The sequence below is a fragment of the Mus caroli genome, unplaced genomic scaffold (genome assembly GCF_978045245.1).
Source record: "Mus caroli unplaced genomic scaffold, Mus_caroli_1 scaffold_9, whole genome shotgun sequence".
Classification (NCBI taxonomy): domain Eukaryota; kingdom Metazoa; phylum Chordata; class Mammalia; order Rodentia; family Muridae; genus Mus; species Mus caroli.
The window spans coordinates 39,731,433-39,744,501 of record NW_028227264.1 but is presented as its reverse complement, the minus strand read 5'-3'; the positions used below and the strand labels follow the sequence as shown (position 1 = coordinate 39,744,501).

The 13,069-nt window shown below is 45.3% G+C and overlaps 1 protein-coding gene across 2 annotated transcripts in view; it reads right to left on the bottom strand.

The window, feature by feature from the left end:
• Ak9 (adenylate kinase 9) overlaps positions 1-13,069 on the bottom strand; it is a 134,376-nt gene that overhangs the window by 4,002 nt on the left and 117,305 nt on the right. For both annotated transcript variants that reach the window (XR_015048412.1, XM_021174851.3), the window contains exons 32-37: positions 10,828-11,029; positions 8,947-9,093; positions 8,568-8,788; positions 4,959-5,155; positions 2,591-2,760; positions 1,634-1,732 (exon numbers count right to left, since the gene is read on the bottom strand). Coding sequence is in view for 1 of the 2 variants with exons in the window: in XM_021174851.3 (XP_021030510.1) it covers positions 1,634-1,732; positions 2,591-2,760; positions 4,959-5,155; positions 8,568-8,788; positions 8,947-9,093; positions 10,828-11,029 (1,036 nt within the window). In the remaining variant the exon portion in view is untranslated. The remainder of the gene's footprint in view (positions 1-1,633; positions 1,733-2,590; positions 2,761-4,958; positions 5,156-8,567; positions 8,789-8,946; positions 9,094-10,827; positions 11,030-13,069) is intronic.

Genomic DNA, 13,069 nt, shown 5'->3' with positions numbered 1-13,069 from the left:
TTCAACCCTGAGCCCCTCTAGAAATGACAATCTCAGGCTCAGGCTATTTTTACACAGTATTTTCTTTTTCTTTTGGAACCAGATGTGAGTGTTTAAGATCACAAAGTTTAAAGAGATTTGGTTTCGGCTTCTCGGGGGGGAAAAGCTGGATGTGAGGTTGGGGGCAGTGCGCACCAATTCTGTTGTTTCTGGTCTGACTCACTTTCCTTAGTAAGCCTCCCCCCTGGCTGCTGCGGCTGTCTTCTCTGGGTAGGTCTGGGAGGCTCATTGCTCCTCCAGGCTCCCTCAGTTCCACTCAGCAGCACTTGCCAAGACGCCCTGCCCCATCCCCTGTATTGGGCTATAAACTCAGTCTCAAGTGAGTGTCAGCCCTAATCTGGCTTCACTCCCCAAGGCTTCCCAGAAGATTCTCTCTCCTCCCTCAGGTCCTTCTTCACCTCTGTGGTTGTCTTCTGACCATGTGTGGTGGTGGTAGGAGCAGTGAGTGGTGGCAGAGGGGAGGTTCTTGGGATGTTAGCTCATATTCCATTAATTACTCTATTACCCTCTAAACATTATCTCTGCCTCCAGCCCATTCTTAATACCCCATGGAGGTAAGCAAAATGGGTTCTAACACTGACCTAACTTAGAAGCAGGCTGTCTACTTTTATAACTCTTGGGATCGAGTCTAAATGCTATTTGGTGCTTTTACTTGGCCTTTTGCACTTTACCCTGATCACCTCCTTCAGCCCTGCCACTATATCACATCCAGACATGGTGATCTCCTTCCAGTTCCTAGGTCCCCAGGGATGGGCTGATTGCAGGCCCATCAGCTTGGAATCTGGCCCTCTACCTCTTATTCTAGTCCATTCCCAGGCCCCACTCAGACAATCCAATCGTGCCCGAGTACTAGGCGCTTCCTCACTCTCAGGGCCTGTGATGGTTTGTATAAGCTTAGTCCAGGGAGTGGTACTATTTGGAGGTGTGGCTTGTTGGAGTGGGTGTGGCTTGTTGGAGTAGGTGTGGCTTGTTGGAGTAGGTGTGGCTTGTTGGAGTAGGTGTGGCTTGTTGGAGTAGGTGTGGTTTTGTTGGAGTAGGTGTGGGTGTGGGCCTTAAGACCCTAGTCCCAGCTTTCTGGAAGCCAGTCTTCTCCTAGCAGCCTTCAGATGAAGACGTAGAACCCTCAGCTCCTCCTGAACCATGCTGGCCTGGATGCTGTCATGCTCTGCCTTGATGATAATGGACTGAACCTCTGAATCTGTAAGCTTGCGCCAATTAAATGTTGTCCTTATAAGAGTTGCCTTGGTCATTGTGTCTGCTCACAGCAGTAAAACCCTAAGACAAGCCCCCCGAATATTCTATTATCAGGTCCTCAAAATGTATCATATACATCTTAGAGCTCCAGTACTTATTCACCTGTGTGTGTGTATGTGTGAGTGTGTGTATGTGTGTGTGTATGTGTGAATGTGTGTATGTGTATTTATATGTGTGTGTTTGTGTGTGTGTGTATGACTTTCCTCCCCTCCCCTCCCCTCCTCTCCCATCCAACAGTTCTAAGCACAGTATATGTGACATGGAAGATAATAAACATATTTATTTTTTTCTCCCCCCCACCCCCCAATAAACATATTTATAATTAAGTGAACCATCTCACCTCATGAATTTCTGGAGTTTTTCTTCACTCTCACAAATATATATGCAATTACGATACTCTAGAGCATATCGAATGTTACCAGGCACTAGGGCTTCATATCTAAAAATCAGAAACTACTGTGAAATTAATCTGTATTATATAATTAATACATAGTACTGCATGACTAAAAGTGTACTGCATGTCAAAAATGTTTCATTTTTCTATGTGTGCAGTTCAAGGAAGAAAGGGATGTTTCCGTGAGTAATGAGCGTGGTAAGTCTTTCCGGGCTGGGGAGATGGCTCAGAGGTTCAGCTCATGGGCTGATCTTGCAGGGGGCAGGAGTTCCCAGTACCCATGGTGGGTGGTTCACAACTGCCTGTTCCAGGGGATCAGATGCCCTCTTCTGGCCTCTTTGGGCACCTGCATGCACATGGCACATTAGTTCTCTTCCTACGTGATGTAAACTAGGAAAGTTCTCAAAGAGAAGTGTTCCATTGTAGTATAAAATAATAATTGGAAACTATATTTGAAAATCAGAACTATTTATTTTTAAAAAGTGACTTTCCTAAACCAAAATGCTCTGCAGTTGTTTAGCTTGAATTGGGAAGAGCTGGTTTCCATTATGAAATGGAAAAGTTAAAAGGTGCAGTTCAAGATGGAGATAAGTGGATCTCTGGGGCTTGCTGGCTGAGGGACCACATCCAGCTTAGCCTCTGGCTTACACATTCGTTCGTGAGCACACGCACACACACAGACACAGACACACACACATGCATGCACGCACACACACACGCACATGCACACAGACAGACAGACAAACACACAGACACAGACACACACACACATGCACACACAGACACACACACACATGCATTCATGCACACACACACAAATGAGAATAAAAATAAATCCTTAAGACGGTTGTCCACTGGTTCTGAGCAGGGATGTAGGTCTGTCCGACAAGTGTGAGAACCCACCTTTGTTTTCCATCCTGGTAAGTCACTGGGCAGTAGCCCTGGAGCTCAGCACACTTAGGAAAGCGACCCTTCAGCTCTGACAGTGTAAGCCTTTTGGGAAGCAAGTCATCTGGTGGGAGTGGATGAGGTGCCAAGGGAGGCACATACAGTTCCGGGTCCTTCAGAAATTTCTATTAAGAAAAGAGGCACAGTAGCAAAAAGCATTTAAAACAGCAATAACACATCCATGAAGCCATCTCTGGGGGCCACCACTCCTGTTCCAGTAGCCTTTCAAACCATCCAAGAGAAGTTTTTGTAACTTCTCCCATAAGAAGTTCCTCAGGACAAGAACCCCAAGCAATTAAAGGTCTCTTCTTACTCAAAAATATACTGCTTTTAGTTCCTATCCTACAACAAGGACTGGGGTGGGGTGGGGTCTTTAGCCACCCGCCAGCCTATCTCTGCCCTTTGAGGGGTTCCCCAGTATCTGTAGTTGTTCTGCAGCGGGCAAAGGCACGGAGTGTTTGCCATGACTTCTGCTTTGAAAGTTCTGTTATTATGCTACAAGCAGGAAGAAATCAGCATCTCTCCCTCCACCCCAGGACCGTGGTGAAAGGCAGTCTGTTTTCTAGTCGGGAGAGGCTTACTCCAGAGACCCAGTAGAAAATTCTACAAGGGACAGAACACAAATGCCTGACGCCACAAGCCCTCAACTCCATCATTCTGTGGCCATCAGTCACATAGGCTGTCCAGACGCCACCCCCACAGTTACCTGGCAATAGCCAGGTATGCTCCTCCCCACAGTTACCAACAGCAAGGTGGCCCAGCCCACTATAAAAGGGGCTGCTCGGCCCCTTCTCTCTCTCTCTTGCCTCTCTTGCTTCTCTTGCTTTTTCTCTTGCCCCCTTGCTCCCCTTCTCTCCCCCTCCCTTCTCCCCTCTCTCCACGAGGCCACAGCTGCTCTCTGCCTCTTTACTCTTCTCTCTCTCTGCTTGTCTACAATAAAGCTCTAAAACCATGGACCATCTCTGTTCATTGAGACCCACCGTCTTAGAACAACGGAATAGGCCTTTCCCTAAAGAGCCAAGTCTAACTTCCTAGGGAAGGCCTCTCAGCGGTTCCAAAGACTCTTGCCTGCCTGGGAACCACCCAGCACCTTCTCCCCTTGCCCCTTCTCCCTTTGGCCCCAGGGCTGATAGAGCTGCCCTTGGGGCCCCCAAGAGGCCCAGAGACCCCAGAGCTAACTCTTCCATGGTACCTAGCTGTCTGTGGTACAGAACTGAGACTGGACCTTCCCCACCCCCCAGAGCGGGGTCCAGCAGCCAGATGCCACTGGTCTCCTGACGGTTCTGTGGGGTCCTGCGGCAGTCTTCCATGGCAGTCTCCTGCATCCTGCTCCGGAGCTCTGGCGGGACTCGGGTCTCTCCCACCCCTTTATTTCCCCACTCCCGGTGTCCCCTCTCCTCCCTCAGTAAAGAAATTGAAATTCTCATTCTTTGGAGGAAAATAAAGTATTCAGATTGGTTTTATTACTGTCTTCAGTTACAAACCATTATATATTACCAAGTCACGGGCATTAAAATATTGGGATCAGTACATGCTCAGACTTCTAAATCTATGTGCACAAGTAACCTGTTCTCCATATCCGTGGATTCTGAGGCCTTAGATTCTGACTGGGTACCTTCAGGAAAAAGGCTGTTCTTTTACTGGACATGTATGGCATGTCCTACTTCCATCCCGTGAACAGTACAGTGTGGCCACTTCTTACATGGCATTCACACTGTATTAGGAATTATAAGGCATCTACAAGTGGTTTAATGGGTGTGGGAGGGGTGTGCAATTAAGTTACATGTAAATGCTACCCTCCTCTATACACAAGCGTGCATCCACAGAATTTGGCACTCTTGGACGGGATGTTTTAGAACCAATCCCCACAGGTGCTGGGGATAACTGGGAAATTCTAGTGTTTTGTTTGTTTGCTTGTTTTTTCTTTCTTTGTTTTAAACATGGAAGACAACAGTCAAGCTCTCGCTTCATTCCTACTGACTTTCTCTTTACTCCCTCAGCCGTTGACGCTGAACCCCCTGGGTATCTTTCTGCAGTGAGTCTTTGTGGAGCTTCATAGCTCCTCTAGTGGTAACACCCAACCGTTCGTTTTCTCTGCCTGATAGGTTACCCGTGATCCACCACACTACTGACCAAAGCCTTCTAAATGTGTCTGGGGAGGTCGCGTAGTCTCAGGGCTACCTTTTGAGTTTCTCACTGATCCCTGAGTCACAGCCTCCAATTCTCTGAGCATTCCCAAAGGTGCCTGTTTTTCTCATTTGATGAAGCTTAAGACAAGCCGTTTTCTTCCCTTAATGAATCTTTACGTGAGAAACAGACTTACATTTAGCTTTTCCTGGGAACTCATTTTATAGTAGTGTCCCCTGAACTCTGCTGCAAATTCCAAACTGCTAGTTACGGAGCAATCAATTAGTTCATTCGATTCTGCTAGGCTGACAGGGCAGAACTGTTTAAACTCTCCCAGGCGCGCAATCAGCTCCTCAGGCGTGATGCATAATTTGTCAATGCATGCGGCTTTCCCTGTTATTAACATAGTAACTATTACTGTATATTTTCACAGGAAACACAACAATTAAACATTTGGATTATTTCAGTGAGACACCACTATATTAACACTATGCATTAAAATTCTAAATGATAGAGTAAAAAATAATGTTACTATAAATGCCTGTGGTGGTGGCGGTCTACAGTCCCATGTTCTAGAGGCTGAGGGAGAAGGATTCCTTCAAGTTTTAAGCCAACCTGAGCTACATAGTGAGAACCTGTTTTAAAACAAACTATCCAACAAACAGACAAAAGTTATTCTTCATGCCTGCAGCCTCTAGCCTACTTCTCACTGTGAGAGGCACTCACTCTTAAGCTTGTACCCTTTTTAGTCTTTTTTTTCCTCTATACATTTGCACATATATATATATATATATATATATATATATACACACACACACATGTCTTTTGCATATAGTGTACGTAGTTGTTTGAATATGCTTGTTAGGTCTACTGGCACTAGCCAGGAAAAGTGCCATAACGGTGTGTCCACGGAAACAAAGAAGTGAAATGCAAAACTAAAGAAATAAGCTCCAGTGGCAGCTGTGGCTGATTACAGCACACAGACACACCAACAAACCCTGCTCTGTTTGGGCTGTGCAGCAAAGAGCTCAGGCCAGCTAACAGACTTACAATGGAAATTTGTTGCAAGATACTTGTGGAGATGAGGAAGTTCAAGATCCAAGTGTCACTGGGTTTAGTATCTGTACTGGCTATTTTTGTGTCAACTTGACACAGCTGGAGTTATCACAGAGAAAGGAGCTTCAGTTGAGGAAATGCCTCCATGAGATCCAACTGTAAGGCATTTTCTCAATTAGTGATCAAGGGGGAAAGGCCCCTCTTGTGGGTGGGACCATCCCTGGGCTGGTAGTCTTGGTTCTATAAGAGAGCAGGCTGAGCAAGCCAGGGGAGGCAAGCCAGTAAAGAACATCCCTCCATGGCCTCTGTATCAGCTCCTGCTCCCTGACCTGTCTGAGTTCCAGTCCTGACTTCCTTTGGTGATGAACAGCAGCATGGAAGTGTAAGCCGAATAAACCCTTTCCTCCCCAACTTGCTTCTTGGTCATGATGTTTGTGCAGGAATAGAAACCCTGACTAAGACAAATTGGTACCAGCAGAGTGGGGTATTCCTGTGACAACCTGACCATGTTTTGGGGAGGACTGTGGAAGGACTTTGGAACTTTGGGCTTGAAGATCCATTCGTTGTTAAGAGCTCTGTCAGATGTTGTGTAGGAGCTTGGAAGATAATGCTGAGAACAGTGCAGAAGATGGAGGCCTGGTTTATGAAATTTCAGAGGGAAAATTAAAGACTCTCTTCAGGGCCATTGCTGTTTTTATTGTGAAGATTTTGTAGTTCTGGTTAGCTGGGGCTGAAGAATCAGCTGTGATTAACAAGATACCAGAACTACTAAAGCAAAAACTTTGCATTACTGGGACTATTGATGCTGGTTAGCTGGAGCTAAGAAATTAGCGGTGATTAAGAAGAGACCAGCATCGTTGAGGTGACATCTTCTGGGAAGTGTTTTCTGAAAGCACAAAGAGGCTGTGTTCCAGAGATAGGCAAGGTTGTACTCCTTCTGCAGTGGGACTTGGTAATGTGTAAGGGTCACCCAGGTGGTACTGGTTTTGAAGGGGTCACGCAGAGCAGCTGAGGCTTGGCACTGTGAGAGGCCATGGAAGGCCATTGGTGAAGGTGCAGCCCCAGTTGTAATTGAAGGCCCAGGACTGAAGGGGTCATGCAGTGTTTTGGAGATGCCAGTACCACGAGATGACCACCAAGAGCAGCGGCAGCAGTGGAGTACAGGCATCTGGAGCTCAGAGGACGACGTGTGTGCTACAAAGGGCATGGCTGGAGAAGTGACCCAAGCCCTTGGAGGAGCCCAGAAGATCGTGAGTTGGATCCCAGACGTTGGACAGTTGGAGATTGATTTTTGCTTTGATTGTGACTGTGCCCTGATATTTTCCCTCTTGAAGGAAGAAACTGTTTTAGTGGAGCCCACAGTTAAGAGACTTTTAATTGTAAAAAGACTTTGGATTTTAAAAGAGATGGATATTTTAAAGAGATTGAAATTTTAAGAATATGTAAAGACTGTGGGACTTTTAAAGTTATTTAGATCTTGGGGATGAATAAGAATATAAGGGTTGAGGCTTACTAGTGATGTGTTTGTGTGTCAAGTTGACAAGGGGTCAATTGTACTGGCTATTTTTGTGTCAACTTGACACAGCTGGAGTTATCACAGAGAAAGGAGCTTCAGTTGAGGAAATGCCTCCATGAGATCCAACTGTAAGGCATTTTCTCAATTAGTGATCAAGGGGGAAAGGCCCCTCTTGTGGGTGGGACCATCCCTGGGCTGGTAGTCTTGGTTCTATAAGAGAGCAGGCTGAGCAAGCCAGGGAAGGCAAGCCAGTAAAGAACATCCCTCCATGGCCTCTGTATCAGCTCCTGCTCCCTGACCTGTCTGAGTTCCAGTCCTGACTTCCTTTGGTGATGAACAGCAGCATGGAAGTGTAAGCCGAATAAACCCTTTCCTCCCCAACTTGCTTCTTGGTCATGATGTTTGTGCAGGAATAGAAACCCTGACTAAGACAGTATCTGATTGGATTTGTCCCCTGACAGCTGTGTCCCTGACATAGAAGGGACAAGTGAGCTGGGCTCTCTTAAGCCTTCTCATACTAAAGGGCACTACCCCATTCGGACATGTGGTGACTGTATGACCTGATCGTGTCAGAAGTGCCCTGTGGCCTTCTAAACTCTTGAATTGCTTAAATGTAGGTTTAGTTTCTAGATATGAATTTTGGGGATCTACCAACATTCAGTTAGTACTGTATATTTAAAATACTAACTGTCAAGGCAAAGTTTAAATTTAATGAATTATGAAAGCAGGGACAAGGAATATCTAAATTTTAAATTCATGCTTTGTTTGTTTGTTTGCTTGTTTGTTGGTGTTTTGGTTTTTCGAGACAGGGTTTCTCTATATAGCCCTGGCTGTCCTGGAACTCACTCTGTAGACCAGGCTGGCCTCAAACTCAGAAATTCGCCTGCCTCTGCCTCCCAAGTGCTAGGATTAAAGGCGTGCACCACCATGCCCAGCCTCATGCTTTGTTTTATTAAAAAATATTTTTCCTATCATTTTGGAGGCAGAGGCAGGCAGAGCTTTGTGAGTTTGAGGCTAACCTGGTCAGCAGAGCAAGTTCCAGGCCAGCCTGGAACTTTGACAAAGTCAAAAGCCTCTGTCAAAAAATAAAAAAGTAAGAAAGAAAAGGAAAGACAACAGAGGTTGCTCTGTGAGGATGTCCTCTGGTCTTTATACTCATATGTGCAGGCTTGAACCTGCACATACACACACACACATACACACACACACACACACACACACGAGTTTTCTTACCTTCCTTTATTTTTTTCATGTATGTCTGTATGTACTTATTCATCTGTTGGATGTCTTTGAGGACTTCATTCCATACCCACCATTTACTGTGAAAGCCGTCAATCACATGCCAGTTTTGATGCTGCTTTTGATAAAATTGCCTGATCTCATTGATGTTTTTACGGTACTTTGCATTCTTATAAGCTATGATCTGTGAGCTGTTGTGCATTGGATATGACATACTAAGAAGAAAACAGGAAGGAGCGAAAGTTGTTGAAGGTGTAAAACATTCTCTGTACAGACGGTCAGCTTCACCCTGTTCCCACAGCTCCAACATCCCCTGTACAGATAGACAGTCAGCTTCACCCCGTTCCCACATCGCTCCCTTGTGAATGCCTACCTTTGCTCAATCTTCTTCTCTAAGAGCAGTCTTTTGAAAATCTCCTTGGACGGCACATGCAACTCAAAGATGATCATGGGAATGATTGACCTCGCCTCTAAGAGATCCATCTGGTGTGGGGTGACAGGGTAGCCATCGATGACCACACTAACAAACAGAAAAGCAAAAATTCCACAGTCCTTTTCTCTCATGATTCCCTTATGTCTTTCAGAAAAAAAAATCTCTGTCTTTGAGTTCTCCTTGGCTTTCCCTTATGACACTGTTTTTTGGGTTTTTTTGTTTTTTGTTTTTTTTTTTGTGCTTTTTCTTCTTTATCTTTACATCTTAATCCTTAGTCATCCCTAGACATCAAGGTGGGAAGTGTACACGTGGGCACAGCTTTGGAAGTGGACAGAAGAGATATGCATTTGTATGCTCAGAGCCACACAACTAAGTGTTGGTAGCATCAGAGAGTCACACCTGTTATACCCTGTAAGCTGTGAGTCCTTGGTGTTAGTAATATAATCACAGACAACAGAATGAATGTAGGCAGACCTAGATTTGAAACCTGGTATAAAAGCTCTATGCCTTGGTTTTTAGTAAACTAGGAGAAAATTCTACCTACCCCTTAGAGTTGTTTTAAAGGTTAGGGAGCAGGCATGAGAAACAATGAGGACAGGGTATGTCATGTACTAGCTGCTTAGTAAACAGTCATGAGGATTCTGGGAATAGATAGCTTTGTTGTAGGAGAATGGGGAGTCTGAGGGGCACACCACACATGTAAGTACAAGGTGTAAAAATCACAATACAGTAGTCTGAGATGGCAAGGTTGTCTATCAAACTGAAAACAAACAAAACATAGTTCCCCCCACCCCCCAGAAATTCTTGGAGTGGCCTCATAGACAAGGCAGCAAGCTGGCCATGTGACTGATGGCCACTAGTAAAGGTTTGTAAGTCTTGAATAACAGGGTGCACTCGCCAGCACTCTCCAGCAAAGTGCAGGCTTTAGAGAGGTCTCTCAGCAGAGATAATAACAGCTACCCCCCACTGTAGAAGAGTCTGCAAGAGAATGACATTTCTTTTATACAGAGAGCGGTTACTTTTATCCACTGGGAAGGGTCACTTGAGTGGCTCTCAGGACTGGGGACATAAACCTCGGATGGACAAGCAATCTTCGTGCTGGCATTAAGATGAAATAAACTATGAAGTGGCCCTCATAGTGGGAAACTGAGCACCAGAGGAAAAGTGACTCAGTGAGGACCTCTCCCTTCCTCTCCCAAAGGTTGTCACTCATGCTCACTGGCCTGTGAAATGAGAGAGACAGTTCAGTGACTTGACTCAAATCCAACCAGCAAAGAGTCAGAAGGTCCTAACTATACAGTGTCTTGACTGAGCCTGGGGAGTCTAGGACTGGGACTCAGAACCACAGAGCACCAGGGTTCACTGGGGTATGACCAATGGCTGTAATGGACAAGCAAAAGGGCACAGAAGAGGAGGGGGAGCTGAGAATGAACGTTCCTGTGTAAAGATGGCATTGTAGGAGGGGCACTACTCCCTGAACAGGGACCTGAGCCTATGAGGAACCGTGTCCCTGGGACCACGCCGTCTGAGAACTAAGGAGGGGTCCTCCTCCATCGATGGAACAGTCAGAACTACTGGGCTAGGGGAGCTGGTGGCCTTGACTGTGGGCTGTGCAGGAGTTGCTACAGAGAATAATGAGGGCTGCAGGCTAGTCAGTCATGGATTCAAGTCACAAATCTTGACAGGAAAAGATAACGTTTCCAGATACGTGCTCACTCTGAGTAGACCGTGCTCCTCCCCTTCACAGGCACCCCAATCCTTTCTAAATAACCCCAAGTATCTTGACAGTTTCCCCCCTCCCTCCCAGACCCACCTACTTACCCTATTGTGTTGCACACACTTTCCATCAGAGAGATATCTAAAGCTTGAATAGCCAGTTCATCAGGCACCGTCTTCCCCTTGTGAAGGTGCCAGTTTAGCATCAGTGACAGCTCTGAATCTGGGTGATTGCTTAATGTTCCACGCAATGCATCTCCCACCGACAAACATCTTAAGCCATAGTCACTTGCAAGCTTTTTGGCAACTGGAAAGACACAAAGCATGAAGCCTATTTCACTCCACAGGTTCATCAGCGAACCTTGTTTTCAGATTCAGGCCTATGGCACCGATGGCAAGCTCATCTTCATATTCTTCAAAGAACTATCAAGGCTGTCAGCAGTATTTTGGGTTTGTGACTTTAGGATCTGGTTAAGGAACCAACTGGGTTTCTTCTTTCTTCTTTTTAAAACAATCGGGCTGGTGAGATGGCTCAGTGGGTAAGAGTACCCGACTGCTCTTTCGAAGGTCCAGAGTTCAAATCCCAGCAACCACATGGTGGCTCACAACCATCCGTAACGAGATCTGGCGCCCTCTTCTGGAGTATCTGAGGACAGCTACAGTGTACTTACATATAACAATAAATAAATCTTTAAAAAAAAAAATAAAATAATCAAGCAATGTGTTCAGCAATGTGTTCCTTCTATGTGAGGTAGCAAGTTTTGGGGGGAGGACTGCAGTAATCCTATGTGGACGTGGTATTTGGAATGCTGTGGAAGATAACAATGTAACAATGCCACTTGATTGGATACGCCATTCCCCAGTCCATCTGTGGATTCCAGGCTGCCATGAGGATAGCAAATCCTAGACCTATCCTGGGTCTCAGTCAGCCCTCAAGGAAATATTGTAAATGACATACTTTGCATTTTGTTTTTATTTTTATTTTACCTATGTGTCTATCTTGTGTACCACATGTGTGCAGTACCTGTAGAGGCCAGAAAAATATTTCAGATTCCCTGGAACTGCAGTTATGGACATCCGTGAGCTGTTGTGTGGGTGCTGGGAATCAAACTCATGTCCTCCAGAAAGGCAACCAGTGCGCTTCAGTGCTGACACTTCACTGCTGAGCCACCTCCTTAGCTCCGTGCTTAACATTTGATAGTGGTCTACAGCTTAGGGGACAGATCCTTTCCCTGTGAATTTTTTTGAGTGGCATGAAAATTGAATTCTAACTGGGGGCGCACGCCTTTAATCCCAGCACTTGGGAGGCAGAGGCAGGTGGATTTCTGAGTTCGAGGCCAGCCTGGTCTACAGAGTGAGTGCCAGGACAGCCAGGGCTACACAGAGAAACCCTGGCTCAAAAAAACAAAACAAAACAAAACAAAAAAAACAGAATTCTAACTTTACAGTTGTGAAGAACCAAAGCCTGCTATGATAGATCAACAGAGGCCATTGACTGAGAGGGGGTTCTCTTGACTGTTCCCAAAGGTCAGATAAAATCCCAGAGCTTGAACATTTGGTTTTCCTACAAAGTCTGGAACCAGATCTGCCCAAATCCAAAAGCTAAATAAGCTTTCAAACTTAGGCATTTTGTTAAAAATCACATTGGATTTCAACAGAGAGACGAGAAGTCAGCTTGTTATCTAAGTTTTCATCCCTGAAGATGGAATCTTCTTTCAAATGGGAACATTCTGTTGTGCTTGGGAAATGCAGTTATCTTGACAATGTTTAGAATCTGACTCCTATGTCATGTTAAGAAATTTGAAAATTAGAAAAACAACCTTAAAAATTTTAAATTATGTTTATTTGTTAGTGTGTGTGTGTCTGTGTGTGCGTGTCTGTGTGTGCATGTGTGTGTGTGCATGTGTATGTGTGTGTGTGTGTGTGTGTGTGTGTATGTGCCGTCTGAGACAGGATGTTTCACTGGTCTAGACCTTTCCAAGTGGGCAGGCAGGCTGGCTGGCTGAGGGGAACTGTCTGTCTCAGCCTCTCTAGAACTGGGATTACAAAATGTGCACCATCATATCTGATTTTTTATATTGGTTCTGGAGCTTAATCTCAAGTCCTATGTCTGCAAGCCATTGATCCCTGGACAAGCAAAGTAGAAGAATAATTTTTTAAAAATTAATAAGTTAAAAAGGATACAAATAAGTAGCTGGATTAAGGAAGACAATGAAGGATATGACAAAAATTCAATAAAGAGGGAGAGAGGAAAGGCACAGGGAAGACTCCCAGAGGCACCATTATGATGAGCAAGTATGTGGTGAGAGATGGGGGAGAAAGAGAAGCAGAGAGTCTGTGTACTGTG